The 16,178-nt window shown below is 38.5% G+C and overlaps 1 protein-coding gene across 1 annotated transcript in view; it reads left to right on the forward strand.

Moving 5' to 3' along the window:
• The window catches only part of LOC149933628 (uncharacterized), a 163,755-nt gene extending 155,505 nt beyond the window's left edge, over positions 1–8,250 (forward strand). The window contains exon 3 of the mRNA XM_090156662.1: positions 8,194–8,250. Coding sequence (XP_090012788.1) covers positions 8,194–8,222 — 29 coding nt within the window. The 3' untranslated portion in view covers positions 8,223–8,250. The remainder of the gene's footprint in view (positions 1–8,193) is intronic.
• The last annotated feature ends 7,928 nt before the right edge of the window (positions 8,251–16,178 follow it).

The raw sequence follows: 16,178 nt of genomic DNA on the forward strand, positions 1-16,178 counted from the left end.
CAGGATTTATGAATTTTTTACATTTATTCGTTAATTCATTTAAGGTGTCTTTTTTATTTTTTTCAAGCGTTGAAACCTTCTCTTTAAGCTCCTTATTTTCAAATATCAACTGTTTAATCAGAGCATCCTTTTCATTGATAATTGATGAGTAATGGTCTTTTATTATATACAAATGTTCACAGTGGCTGATGGTAAACTCATTCTTCATGCTCATTTGTGGTACTGGTAACGTACTTTTCTCGTTGTTAATAACAACATCTGCTCCTAGCGACGATGTTTCATCCGGAGGAAGAACCAGTTAGTTATAACCTAACCTTTCTGTAAATAAAAACACGGTAAAAATGTTTTAAATGACAATGGATTTATAAGTTAATTTCCAACCTTTGAAAGGCTTTAAAACAATATGTTCAAAAGATTTCCAAGGAAAGTACCGAGGGAGAAAGTCATTGTAATGTTTGACTCCAGCTGGGTTGAAATGGTATCCACAGATTTTGCTAGTTGCTAAAGGAATCCAGTTTCAAATTTTGCTTTTGAACTTGTGCATGGTTTTAAAATCATGAGGAGCTGATTGAATCCTACTAATCCTTTCCTCTTTCAAAGTCTTGTCCCTTGGAAACAAATGAGAAAGCTAGCTTTACTCTTGTAGCTGTTTTTCCCACAACCGATAACACAACATCTTGTTCCTCCCCTTTTGGGAGTTTCTGAAGAACTGAAAATAATATACAATCATTAAAAATTGAACATTCAATAAAATAAGCGAAAATATTTATTATTAATTACCTGTGTTGTCTCTCCATCTCGTTTGAAAGTCGTATTTTACACCTAAACTGGTTAAGCCTTTCCGATAACTTACGTAGCAGACGATTTATAGGGTCCTAGCTAAGCAGACGGAAATCGCGAAAATGTTGATACCCATAATACCTAGCGAATCCCCAGTAGATGGCGCGTTTCAAACGAAAAAGATCTATTTTAAATACAGAGATGTTAAACAGAGGCACACTTATGAGTAACTATGTTACATATGATACTATTAAACTAAAACATTGACGCTAGTAATAACAATACTGTACTTATTTACTACCATTTCACTAGTATTATTATCTATACACTCTTTTTAGAAACGTTTATTGGGCGCCGCCATTATCGTACAGACAATCAACGAGCGGGCCCTCTACCCCAGAAATTTCATCGCCCCAAAACCGTTTTTTTTTTCATCACCCTCCCCGTAGACTGTAAGGTAATGGCGGTCGATTGGGAAGGCGCGTTAAAGTCTATTATCACAAGTTATTTTATCTTTGTATCAAAGGAATTTTAAAAATATAATAGACTAGTTATTGCTGAATGCAGCTGATTCGTTTCTGTACTTATTACAAAATACGAGGCGAGGCAACTTGGCCAACTCCAAAGCCGTTTTCGTTTCTCTCTCTCCGATCCCAGCTGTCTGCTGCAGAAAATCTTGGTGCGCGCGGTGCAATGGTGCCAGTTCTTTTGGAAATTATTAATTATTTCCAATTTTATAACGCGAGTACGGTGCACCCATAGAAATCTCATAGGTAACTAGAATGCTGCCGTGTAACTGGCAAATGGACCAAACGCCGTGGCAGACGATAGCCAGATCTCAGCCAATCAGAGCTCAAAGAGTGGTTCTGCCAAGAATTAAATGTCACCAGAGAGAATGACGTCACCTATCTCCCGCGATAGTAGCGGAACCACTCTACGGCCTCTCATTGGCTGAAGGTTCAAAACGAACTGGCGACAAGCTCGGCCGTAGGCGGCAGCATTCTAGTTACCTTTGAGATTTCTATGTGTGCACCCAACAGCCTATAAATCGTACCACTACCAATAGAAAAATCTATGTAGTTTGAATTTAGATCTCAAAACGCAATTATTATACTTTAATAATGGAAATTAATTCGGCGGCGAAATAAACATGTTTCGGCGGCGGTGGCGGCGCCGCTGAAATTCAATTTATCGGCGGCGGCGTTTCGACGTTATCTAAATAATCGGCGGCGGCGGCGTTCGATCGGCGGCGCTATCCTCTACATCGTTTATCACCAAATTTAGGTTATGACAAGCACAGTGTACATATTCGGCGTTTGGCTGAATATCCTTAATTTGTTTTTGTACACCATTATACATACCACTCATACCCCGTCATAACCTTGGCAAACACACTTTCTCAAATCAAGATTTTTTCGGAAAATAAATTTTTCGTCTGGTTGACTAAGTCAGTTGCTCCGTGTTTGATGGCTACATAGAAACCTAGGAACACTTCTCTCACTTCTATGCCGACAGGTTGTAAATTTTCGGATCTGGATATCTTTGTATATCTCACAACAATACTTAGCTGATCTACTTTCGAAATTTCTTGAGTGGTATCCATGATTATAGCAAAAAATGGCGACGCTCTAATTTGTTCCTAGAGGTCGGTAACGGTTAATCATTATCCATGATTAAATTGATTTTTTTGCAAAAAAAATGTAAACAAAGAAATTTACCGGTTAATATTTCGGAAAATGATTAAAAAACCAGTATTATTCGTCAAATTTGAGCTTTTTATCGAAAAAAACGTCGTTTTTCCGATTAATTTTACAAATTTATTAAAATTAATCGGATAATATAAATTACTTGATCAAAACATTTTACGAATAATTTTGAGAGCTTTATCTATTGAATAAAAGTTAACCATCCCCGACCTCTAATTTGTTCGAGCAGATAATCGTCAAGTTTGGTGCCTAAACACTCAATCATTTCATTTTGAATTGTTGAACTTAGATACAGTGTTGATCCTAAAAAACAACAATTATACGTATATTATACGCTAAGCTATTACCCAAGACACCACGTTAGACCTAAGTCATCGAGCGACTTTTAATGCCTTGAAACAGGTGGCTGGGTAACAATGCGTGGTGGCAAGCTCTCCACGCCATGCGAACCAACAGCTCCCTATTACCGTTAACCTCAACAAGTTGGCCTGTCATAATGCGCATGTAAAATTTATAAGAAATCAAATCATAACCATTACCTTTAGGCATATCCAATACTTGTTACAAGACGTGGTCATATCTGCTTACAAGCTGTACCAGTGATAAAAAATTTCTGTGGTATCCTTCTTGACTTAGATCCTCTCTGTGCCCTCTTAAGGCCAATGAACTTTTTGCAAGAGTTATTATAACATCAAATAACCTTCGAAGAACCATTTTCCAAAATGACGCTTCTTTGCGAATTTCATTTTCAAGGTCTTCATCAATAGTCTTATGTTTTTGCCACGTTTCGTAAACAGCACACGCTTCCATATGGCCATTCGAGAAGCTGTGATGTTTAATTCTATCTGACAAATGCCTCCAGTCTCTAATGCCCGTACACCATTTATTTCCCTGCGAAGCAAACAACCAAAAGGGTTGACAATAGGCAGTATCTAGTATTTTGGAATAGCAGAGCCAAAAACGATTGACTGGTCCATGTTTCGACGTAGAAACATAATATGATTCTGAAAAACACCTGCGGTCCTGGTGTGGGTCTTTTGGGAAAGGACCTGAAGGCTGTAATGGTCCCATATCAAGAATTAAATGTTTTACTTGATCAGTTAATTTCTTGTTTATAAAGTTTCCCAAGTCATTGGATGTCACAAGAATATCGGACGACTGTATGGGGGTCGATTGTTCCTCAGAGCTTGCTGCAACACGGTTGTCCGCGGCAGCTGGGGTATTGATTTGAAACGTCGGATCGAATCGACCATCTAGCGCCTCTAGTCTAGATTTCTCAACCGATTGACCCGATGAGGTGGCGACCAGTTCCACATCTTCAGGTAATAATTCCTTATCAACAGTAGAATCTGGCGGGCCGGGCGGCTCTGGCACTTTCACAGAAATAGCTGAGGCCGGTTTAACTAAATATTTATCTAGTTTGGGCAACTTTTGTTTACTTTCTTCTCTTTCTTGTTTCTTTTTTTCGATTAAAAGCACCACTACTTTCCTTTTTTTATCCATAATTAAATAATTAAATTATTAAAATAGTACTTTATTAAACTTTAAAACCTCTAAACTAAGGCAGCAACGCACCAAACTTGATGAAGGAATCTTATCGCGACCCGATGACCCGGTCTCGGAGTCCTCGATTCCTCTTATGCGAGCGGCGCGCCTAAACAGGCTAAACTGCAACTTATGGGTGGAGATAGAGTTTTAGTTTTAGTTTTAGAATATCGTCACGTGACTCTAACGTCTTTCCGTAAGAGGGTTAAAACCCCGTGGCTTCTTCTTTCTCTAATACTTCGACGCTTCGTCACGCGGTGTGACGAAGCGTCGAAGTATTTACGTAACGTAAATACGTGCATTTCCCGAATTTTTCCACAGTATAGCCTAGGCTTATGGGCCCCCTTAAGCTATGGGGCCCTGGTGCACCGCACCGCCCAGCCCTATGATAGCTACGCCACTGGTTAATACACGCACACCGGCGAGCGAGAGAAGCGAGCGAGGCCGATATGTGCCTATTTCAATGTCCTTGCCCCAACCCAGGTCTAAAAACGTTCCGACGCCACTGCCTGAATGTACAAATAAAAATACACAGGTGTAGCTGGAATCGAGTATCTCCATTAAAAAGTTAGATTTAGTCACTATATTTATATCCGAAAAAGATATAAACGTGTGCGCCCAGAAAACACTTTCTTTGCTAGGAGACCACTTAAAAGGTAATCGTTCAAATGATGACATTCAAATCCTTAAAATATTTTTTTGAAAGGAAAAGTATCGTTTTGATAAGTGGAGGAAAGACGCTTTCAGATGTAGAAAACACTTAAAGATGGCTCACGCTTCATGGCTGGATTCGGGCCTTACCATTCCCAAAGAGAACGATTTAAATTTTGGCGAGTAATGTTGAAAGATTGGAACTCAGCATTATGTATCTTACATAGGTTGCTATTCTTAAAAAGAGAAAAAAATATATAAGTTTCGAAATTGGTTTTTAACATTTAATTTTTCCACTCCAAAAATCGCCCAAATTTTCGCGAGATTTGGGCTATATTAAAGAAATTGTTTGATCATAGATAAACGTCAATGGTTGCCGAACTAACAGAGATCGCACCGATATTTCACCGTTACTACATTATATGACTTCTTGTCTACCCATAGTGAAAAGATCTATGAAATTGGCTGGTTTCCTTTGGAGTTAAAGCCAGTCAAAGGTGGCTGCTTTTGTGAATTTTAAGGGGGTTTGCGTATCGTATCTTTATATGAACACGAGACATCACCATCCAAAAAATACCACGTGTTATGAAGAGCTTAATCTATCCAATGCCAAAGTCAAAATTGTCCAAAACGCAACCGGAAGCTAACTTGGCCGCTAGGGGTCGCATGAAAATGTATTTAGATATCACAAATCCAGGTTTTTTATTATATGCATTCTCTGGAATTTTTGCCAAAATATCGAACTTTTGGAACACTGTGCGGTAGTGCAAATGAAATATGTCAATATTAACAAGTTGGCAAGCCAAAATATACCTTTCCTCGGACGAATTGAGAGTTCTATAAAATCGGTGTGGTGTGCTTTCCCCCTTTTGAGTTCGGAGGAGGTGAAGGTTTGGCCAGTTTTTCGTGCGAGTGAAAAATATTTATCTGGCAAACCCGTAAGAAATTGAGAGTAGTTGATTTTTAGGAGTAGCGTAGTTGCTAGCCTAGGCTTCACTAATTTCCGGCTTTTCGCGCCGTTTTTTTTATTTAAAATAATTTTTGTAGAAAATGTATGATGGAAAATAAGCCCAAAATTCACGGGGTTAAAAAGAAACTAAGATCATGAAAATAACCTTAACCCCAAACATACTTTAACCCCTAGGGTCCCTCCTACAACTCCTAATTGCTGCGTCTGTAAAATATTCATATAAAGACATTACATAAGCAGAATTCACTTAAACCAAAGAATAACAAAAGTTGTTAGTCCTGCTGTACTAGCTCTATAGTCTGTATGAAACGTTTGGCCGGTTTTGGGCCGATTTTATAGAACGCTCTATTGTCCCTAGTGGTATTAATGTCTCGAGATGATCCTTAAAGATATATCTCCGCAATTCAGAGTTATTTACTAAAAACGTAATCCCGGTTTTATCCCGTCCGGTATAAAATTTTAAATATAATTAAAATAATTGAGACAAAACATCCTATTTTAATTTATTCAGAATAATATAAATTAAGTAGTTACAACAGTGAGTTAGACGTACTAAAATAATGCACAATTGAATTTAACCTTTTTTACAGCACAAGTTTATCAGTTGAATATAATACGAAGCAAATTTTAATGAAAGAAATATCCACAGAGGGTATTGGTATTTTTCTCGCTTACGAAATACTTGCCGCATCTTTAACGCTCATTTTATTTCAACACTCACGCTTGATGAAGATACCGTAGAATAGCTATATTCGACATCTGGTAGTGGACCACTCGTAGACTTCTAGTTGACGTTGTGACACATACCGCATGAAAAAGACCAATGCCGTCCAATTTCTTATATCATTTAATGACTCGAACACCCAGGAAATCAATGACTGCATTAGGAATCGTAGATATCCAAATATCCACACTAAATGAATTAACAAGAAGCAAAAACCTTATCATCAACAAAGCACAGAGAGCCACTTGACTAAACGACAGCTCGTATATCAATAAAAGTTAAATAAACGGCTTGCATTAATACAACTTTATTTAAGTCGATAAACAAACCCGTAAATAAATAACAAAAACTAAGTGGACCACCCACAGGTTCTACCCTTTAACCCTCTTACCTCTGCTGACTGCGCTAAAACAAGATTTGACCTTTAAAATTTCATAAGTAAAAAATGTAGACAAAGGGTGTGTAAAATGTATCGTTGGTTCTGTGGTAGAACATTCGCCTGCCACGCAGAATGACTCGGGTTCGAAACCTGGGAGGCGCATTCGTTTTTAATCAACAGAGAAGATGCTACATTAGAATATTTTCGATGCAATAATTTAAACGGAACACGATTTCGTTCTATTTTAATAAAAAACGAAATTTAATACTCTGTTAATTTGTAATAAACGCTTCCAATAAAGCGGAAGGTTTAATTTTCGATGAAGCGTAATAAGTATCGGTGGTTCTTTGGTAGAACGTTCACCTGCCATACAGGAGTTCTCGGGTTCGAATCCCACCCGATGGGATCGCATATCGATACTAAGACGAATACCGTAAACAATTGGTGGAAACACTGCCATTTGGACGTGTAGACGTTTATCGTAACCCTCAACACTCGGGTCGTCCTAAAAGTCAATAAGAAGAAATTAGAGAGGAAACGCCCATACTTAAAAAACGCAAACACAACACATTAATCCGTCATAAACTGACCTTAGCATTCCCACATTACTCATAAACATTGCAATAACCAAATTGTCAATAAAACTGGGTTGAAACCGTCACGACGGTGAACGTTAACGAAAATAAATACCAAACCGCACCAACCGCGTATTTATCCGTGGACGCCAACCTTCAAAAGCGTGTTTTCCACTTTGCTCCGGTAACGCGTTTTGGACTTTGCCCCGGTAATGCGTTCACAGCCCACAGACAGACACACGCAGACAGACAGACACGATGATTGTAAAACCCCTCCTAGAGGACATTGTCCCCTCGGAGAGGTAAAAATATACCCTGAATTTAAAGTTTTGTCAGAGAAAGTAATTAAACAATTCGGGCTACGAGATTTTGCATTTTTTTAAAAATTAGGAATTTTCTATGTAGGATTTTACATATAAAGTCTATTAAAATATCTAGGATTTTGAATCTTAATTTATCTTTTTCGTTACAGTATTTTTCAAAAGAATATCTACGAGTAGTTTCTTTTTCGCTCGCAATAGATGGCGCTTAATAGATGTAACTCTTTTTATAAGTTTGCAAATTCAATCTTTTGGGAATCCTATATCCAATATTTATTTTTTAGCCACGTCAAATACCAAAAAGAATATTTAAATTAAATTCGCAACTTTTAAAATGATATACCAAATAGTATTTCGAATACCATATAATTTAAGTATTTTATTTTAGAGCCAACTAGTTTGCGAACTATTTGAAATAAGAAAAATATTAAGCTATTTGATCGTAAAAGGGAATATTCGTGAACATTTATCAGGAAACGAATATTTGATTTATTTGATGTAACGAAATAAATTTGAACCCCGAAAATTAATTATCGTTGACAGAGTGCCCATCGACAGACGACAATGACTAAAATTGCCAGCGCACGTCGTGCAAAGGAATCTGATTGCAAAAAGCCAAATGCTTTTCACTATCTAGGGTCCGTAGTGACCAAACATGTCAATGCACTTGCAAAAAGCCATTCTACCAATTGAAAAATACAACAGATTCTAACTGCTCGAAGATGAAATGCTTTAATTCTAAAAAGGCCAGATGTGACAATTTTAAATCTGGCAGTTGGAGTTCATCTTGGCAAATTTTCCAATGCTTTTAAGCTCAAATTTAGTCTTCGGACACTAATCCTAAATAAAAAAAAAATAAAATAAAATAAAATAAAAATAACTGAATATTTATTATTCGTATACCTCGATTAAAAATTTATTTATTTATAATAAGGGATAATTAAAACGGTGTGACGCTCAGGATCTGGTTTTTCTGCCAGAACGAGAGTGCAGAATAGAAAACGTCACCGGCGTGAGCTTCGTGTCAGTTTTCGGGAGCCAATAAGATTCCGGGCAGAATGGATAATCTTTAGATAGAAGGACGTTGCTGTTTGCGCGTGATGGGGATTGGGAGTCAAATTGCTTTAAGAGAGAAAGCCCAGGATCTGAGCGGAGTGTCAACCGGTTTTTCTTACGGGAATGATCTTTTGGGGCTGGACGCTTTCCGGAAACTGAACGAGCTTTCCGGAGTTCAATAATGTTCCGCCAGCACTCCTCTCCTTGGCTCTAGCGCGGCCACTAGGCTTCTACGCTCCAAATTCCCATAGACCACGGTGGATATTTGGACTCAAACATCGCGACATCGTACCTATTGTCATTCGGCTCGATCTAGTCTTCCCAATCTTAAGGCAAATGGAATTTTCTTAAGAAAAATAGGGAGTGACAAAACACGAAGAGGGCCGCCAGGTGTGAACTTCAAAAGGCAAGTGTGTGGGCCCCTAGGCGTTAAGGGCTAAGTTTTTTTTGTGCCTGTCGCCCTTTAAGTTTGCTTTTCTTCCAATAAAATACCCTGGTGGTAAGCCAATGAGTTCTGCTGTTAGCCTTCCACCATTGTATTTGTTTGGAAGGAAAGTAAATTTAAAGGGTGGCAGGCAGAAGAAAACCTTGACCTTTAAGCATTCCTAAAGTATGATAGAAAACGCGAAAAGTTAAAAAATTCCCTTCGAAAATGGTCAAAAATAAAAGCTAACCATAAACGAATTTAACAAAATTTTCAAACTTAAAAATTACTGTTACCAATAGGTCTTCAAGACGCGATTATCGGGTCAAAAACCAATTAAAAATAAAATAAAATAGCCAGAATTTTCCAAAGACTTATTAGTATGAGTAGCTTGTAGTATCATTTAATTCGATTAGGGTTTAACTTTTATTTTTTCCCTTTTCATTGTGCACCTTTCTATCTTTTCTTGTGTTTTAACACTCTTACAATTTTGGTCCATGGGGGGTTCTTATTACTTCAGCCTGCTCAGCCTATTAGTTAATTCGCCACCAATCGTGACATTTTTCAGCATCCAAAATGACAGACGTCGAAATGAAATTCCGCAAATCAGGGTCAGGCCCTTACTTCGCCCGGGATGACGTCAAAGAGTGAGTCAAAACGACAAATTCTCCAGTTGGAGTCCCGATGCTTTCCCCCTCTTGCTGGAATCCCCCCGCCCCTGAAAAAGGATGAAGCTTTAGAATTGTTTGAAGCATCGAGGCAAATATTGAAAACGCTATCACAAATGACTTAGAGCGATTTCCCAAATGTCGAATGTTCATTTGATTATAACGTGCGAGTTGATAAAGATATAACAATAATAATAAAGCGTTTGATTGTCAAGAGAATACAATATTTAATGGCGCGTGTTTAGTCTTACTTCGCTACAGCCGGACTGCGGCGCGGGGATTCTGTCAATTCTCATATTGAGCGTTGGTCGCATGACTAGCCCCTGGCGGCCTATATAGAAAACACCGACTACTATCATCGATTTCTAAAGATGGACATTTTGAAGTTCGAGAACCACATTATATCACGGTCAAGATCACCACAATTATTTATTATAAGATATTAATATGTTCGTCATTACTAAAGATCACACATTAATCGGAGAGATTTTTTGTTCTAAATTTTAATTAAATAATCATTTAATTCTTAATTTTAGTTAAATAATCATTTAATTCTTAATTTTAGTTAAATAATCATTTAATTCTTAATTTTAGTTAAATAATCATTTAATTCTTAATTTTAGTTAAATAATCATTTAATTCTTAATTTTAGTTAAATAATCATTTAATTCTTAATTTTAGTTAAATAATCATTTAATTCTTAATTTTAGTTCAAAAATAATTTAATTCTTAATTTTAGTTCAAAAATAATTTAATTCTTAATTTTAGTTCAAAAATAATTTAATTCTTAATTTTAGTTTAATAAAAATTTAATTCTTAATTTTAGTTAAATAATAATTTATTTCTTAAATTTTGGTTCTATGTTTAACCTCAAGCCCCAAATTGCAAGAACCTCGTCCAAGACTAAGTACTTAAAGCCAATAATGGTCAAGATCATCATTTTCAACGTTAATATCCATATTAAATAAAGATTGCGCATTTAGGCACCAATGCCGTATATGAATATTGTATAAATTTACGGACGTTCTTTTGAGAACTGAGGTTGTCTTCCCCACTCCCAATTTTTTTTTTAAAAGAGTTCGAGAAACATGTGAAAGAAAATTTCAAGAAGTTAACAGAAACATTAGCTTATATTTAGAAAATCAAGGGTGTCCCCCTTAAATTAACTTTTCAATTGACAATTAATTTTTATTGAAAATAAGATATTTTAGACACATTTAAAATTGTAAACTTATCAAATCGTATAAACGTTCAACAAAAAATAAATTGTCCTTAAAAATGTCCTAGCCTTTTTTTCTCCATCATTAAAAGTAAATTTCTGAAAGACGTTCGAGCAGAAGGCACGCGCTTTTCGTTATCCTATTGTGAAAACCCGCTGCTCTTTGCGGCAACAAGTGAAACAAGACGTACGACGGTCAGAATACACACAATCCTCCTGATGTGTTAAGTTTCTTTGAGCTATTCACAGCAACCTGCAACGCCGGTATCACAACCAATATATATCCACGGCCATACCTATTTGCATTTATACTTGTTTGTTTTTTCAGTGGTAACGCTTGTTTGTTTTTTCAGTGGTCACGCTTGTTTGTTATTTCAGTGGTCACGCTTGTTTGTTATTTCAGTGGTCACGCTTGTTTGTTATTTCAGTGGTCACGCTTGTTTGTTATTTCAGTGGTCACGCTTGTTTGTTATTTCAGTGGTCACGCTTGTTTGTTATTTCAGTGGTCACGCTTGTTTGTTATTTCAGTGGTCACGCTTGTTTGTTATTTCAGTGGTCACGCTTGTTTGTTATTTCAGTGGTCACGCTTGTTTGTTATTTCAGTGGTCACGCTTGTTTGTTATTTCAGTGGTCACGCTTGTTTGTTATTTCAGTGGTCACGCTTGTTTGTTATTTCAGTGGTCACGCTTGTTTGTTATTTCAGTGGTCACGCTTGTTTGTTATTTCAGTGGTCACGCTTGTTTGTTATTTCAGTGGTCACGCTTGTTTGTTATTTCAGTGGTCACGCTTGTTTGTTATTTCAGTGGTCACGCTTGTTTGTTATTTCAGTGGTCACGCTTGTTTGTTATTTCAGTGGTCACGCTTGTTTGTTATTTCTCTGGTCACGCTTGTTTGTTATTTCTCTGGTCACGCTTGTTTGTTATTTCTCTGGTCACGCTTGTTTGTTATTTCTCTGGTCACGCTTGTTTGTTATTTCTCTGGTCACGCTTGTTTGTTATTTCTCTGGTCACGCTTGTTTGTTATTTCTCTGGTCACGCTTGTTTGTTATTTCTCTGGTCACGCTTGTTTGTTATTTCTCTGGTCACGCTTGTTTGTTATTTCTCTGGTCACGCTTGTTTGTTATTTCTCTGGTCACGCTTGTTTGTTATTTCTCTGGTCACGCTTGTTTGTTATTTCTCTGGTCACGCTTGTTTGTTATTTCAGTGGTCACGCTTGTTTGTTATTTCAGTGGTCACGCTTGTTTGTTATTTCAGTGGTCACGCTTGTTTGTTATTTCAGTGGTCACGCTTGTTTGTTATTTCAGTGGTCACGCTTGTTTGTTATTTCAGTGGTCACGCTTGTTTGTTATTTCAGTGGTCACGCTTGTTTGTTATTTCAGTGGTCACGCTTGTTTGTTATTTCAGTGGTCACGCTTGTTTGTTATTTCAGTGGTCACGCTTGTTTGTTATTTCAGTGGTCACGCTTGTTTGTTATTTCAGTGGTCACGCTTGTTTGTTATTTCAGTGGTCACGCTTGTTTGTTATTTCAGTGGTCACGCTTGTTTGTTATTTCAGTGGTCACGCTTGTTTGTTATTTCAGTGGTCACGCTTGTTTGTTATTTCAGTGGTCACGCTTGTTTGTTATTTCAGTGGTCACGCTTGTTTGTTATTTCAGTGGTCACGCTTGTTTGTTATTTCAGTGGTCACGCTTGTTTGTTATTTCAGTGGTCACGCTTGTTTGTTATTTCAGTGGTCACGCTTGTTTGTTATTTCAGTGGTCACGCTTGTTTGTTATTTCAGTGGTCACGCTTGTTTGTTATTTCAGTGGTCACGCTTGTTTGTTATTTCAGTGGTCACGCTTGTTTGTTATTTCAGTGGTCACGCTTGTTTGTTATTTCAGTGGTCACGCTTGTTTGTTATTTCAGTGGTCACGCTTGTTTGTTATTTCAGTGGTCACGCTTGTTTGTTATTTCAGTGGTCACGCTTGTTCGTTATTTCTCTGGTCACGCTTGTTTGTTATTTCAGTGGTCACGCTTGTTCGTTATTTCTCTGGTCACGCTTGTTCGTTATTTCTCTGGTCACGCTTGTTCGTTATTTCAGTGGTCACGCTTGTTCGTTATTTCAATGGTCACGCTTGTTCGTTATTTCAATGGTCACGCTTGTTCGTTATTTCTGTGGTCACGCTTGTTCGTTATTTCTGTGGTCACGCTTGTTCGTTATTTCTGTGGTCACGCTTGTTCGTTATTTCTGTGGTCACGCTTGTTCGTTATTTCTGTGGTCACGCTTGTTCGTTATTTCTGTGGTCACGCTTGTTCGTTATTTCTGTGGTCACGCTTGTTCGTTATTTCTGTGGTCACGCTTGTTCGTTATTTCTGTGGTCACGCTTGTTCGTTATTTCTGTGGTCACGCTTGTTCGTTATTTCTGTGGTCACGCTTGTTCGTTATTTCTGTGGTCACGCTTGTTCGTTATTTCTGTGGTCACGCTTGTTCGTTATTTCTGTGGTCACGCTTGTTCGTTATTTCTGTGGTCACGCTTGTTCGTTATTTCTGTGGTCACGCTTGTTCGTTATTTCTGTGGTCACGCTTGTTCGTTATTTCTGTGGTCACGCTTGTTCGTTATTTCTGTGGTCACGCTTGTTCGTTATTTCTGTGGTCACGCTTGTTCGTTATTTCTGTGGTCACGCTTGTTCGTTATTTCTGTGGTCACGCTTGTTCGTTATTTCTGTGGTCACGCTTGTTCGTTATTTCTGTGGTCACGCTTGTTCGTTATTTCTGTGGTCACGCTTGTTCGTTATTTCTGTGGTCACGCTTGTTCGTTATTTCTGTGGTCACGCTTGTTCGTTATTTCTGTGGTCACGCTTGTTCGTTATTTCTGTGGTCACGCTTGTTCGTTATTTCTGTGGTCACGCTTGTTCGTTATTTCTGTGGTCACGCTTGTTCGTTATTTCTGTGGTCACGCTTGTTCGTTATTTCTGTGGTCACGCTTGTTCGTTATTTCTGTGGTCACGCTTGTTCGTTATTTCTGTGGTCACGCTTGTTCGTTATTTCTGTGGTCACGCTTGTTCGTTATTTCTGTGGTCACGCTTGTTCGTTATTTCTGTGGTCACGCTTGTTCGTTATTTCTGTGGTCACGCTTGTTCGTTATTTCTGTGGTCACGCTTGTTCGTTATTTCTGTGGTCACGCTTGTTCGTTATTTCTGTGGTCACGCTTGTTCGTTATTTCTGTGGTCACGCTTGTTCGTTATTTCTGTGGTCACGCTTGTTCGTTATTTCTGTGGTCACGCTTGTTCGTTATTTCTGTGGTCACGCTTGTTCGTTATTTCTGTGGTCACGCTTGTTCGTTATTTCTGTGGTCACGCTTGTTCGTTATTTCTGTGGTCACGCTTGTTCGTTATTTCTGTGGTCACGCTTGTTCGTTATTTCTGTGGTCACGCTTGTTCGTTATTTCTGTGGTCACGCTTGTTCGTTATTTCTGTGGTCACGCTTGTTCGTTATTTCTGTGGTCACGCTTGTTCGTTATTTCTGTGGTCACGCTTGTTCGTTATTTCTGTGGTCACGCTTGTTCGTTATTTCTGTGGTCACGCTTGTTCGTTATTTCTGTGGTCACGCTTGTTCGTTATTTCTGTGGTCACGCTTGTTCGTTATTTCTGTGGTCACGCTTGTTCGTTATTTCTGTGGTCACGCTTGTTCGTTATTTCTGTGGTCACGCTTGTTCGTTATTTCTGTGGTCACGCTTGTTCGTTATTTCTGTGGTCACGCTTGTTCGTTATTTCTGTGGTCACGCTTGTTCGTTATTTCTGTGGTCACGCTTGTTCGTTATTTCTGTGGTCACGCTTGTTCGTTATTTCTGTGGTCACGCTTGTTCGTTATTTCTGTGGTCACGCTTGTTCGTTATTTCTGTGGTCACGCTTGTTCGTTATTTCTGTGGTCACGCTTGTTCGTTATTTCTGTGGTCACGCTTGTTCGTTATTTCTGTGGTCACGCTTGTTCGTTATTTCTGTGGTCACGCTTGTTCGTTATTTCTGTGGTCACGCTTGTTCGTTATTTCTGTGGTCACGCTTGTTCGTTATTTCTGTGGTCACGCTTGTTCGTTATTTCTGTGGTCACGCTTGTTCGTTATTTCTGTGGTCACGCTTGTTCGTTATTTCTGTGGTCACGCTTGTTCGTTATTTCTGTGGTCACGCTTGTTCGTTATTTCTGTGGTCACGCTTGTTCGTTATTTCTGTGGTCACGCTTGTTCGTTATTTCTGTGGTCACGCTTGTTCGTTATTTCTGTGGTCACGCTTGTTCGTTATTTCTGTGGTCACGCTTGTTCGTTATTTCTGTGGTCACGCTTGTTCGTTATTTCTGTGGTCACGCTTGTTCGTTATTTCTGTGGTCACGCTTGTTCGTTATTTCTGTGGTCACGCTTGTTCGTTATTTCTGTGGTCACGCTTGTTCGTTATTTCTGTGGTCACGCTTGTTCGTTATTTCTGTGGTCACGCTTGTTCGTTATTTCTGTGGTCACGCTTGTTCGTTATTTCTGTGGTCACGCTTGTTCGTTATTTCTGTGGTCACGCTTGTTCGTTATTTCTGTGGTCACGCTTGTTCGTTATTTCTGTGGTCACGCTTGTTCGTTATTTCTGTGGTCACGCTTGTTCGTTATTTCTGTGGTCACGCTTGTTCGTTATTTCTGTGGTCACGCTTGTTCGTTATTTCTGTGGTCACGCTTGTTCGTTATTTCTGTGGTCACGCTTGTTCGTTATTTCTGTGGTCACGCTTGTTCGTTATTTCTGTGGTCACGCTTGTTCGTTATTTCTGTGGTCACGCTTGTTCGTTATTTCTGTGGTCACGCTTGTTCGTTATTTCTGTGGTCACGCTTGTTCGTTATTTCTGTGGTCACGCTTGTTCGTTATTTCTGTGGTCACGCTTGTTCGTTATTTCTGTGGTCACGCTTGTTCGTTATTTCTGTGGTCACGCTTGTTCGTTATTTCTGTGGTCACGCTTGTTCGTTATTTCTGTGGTCACGCTTGTTCGTTATTTCTGTGGTCACGCTTGTTCGTTATTTCTGTGGTCACGCTTGTTCGTTATTTCTGTGGTCACGCTTGTTCGTTATTTCTGTGGTCACGCTTGTTCGTTATTTCTGTGGTCACGCTTGTTCGTTATTTCTGTGGTCACGCTTGTTCGTTATTTCTGTGGTCACG

Source organism: Leiobunum rupestre, chromosome 8 (assembly GCF_980474605.1).
Source record: "Leiobunum rupestre chromosome 8, qqLeiRupe1.1.hap1, whole genome shotgun sequence".
In the NCBI taxonomy this organism is placed as follows: Eukaryota; Metazoa; Arthropoda; class Arachnida; order Opiliones; family Sclerosomatidae; genus Leiobunum; species Leiobunum rupestre.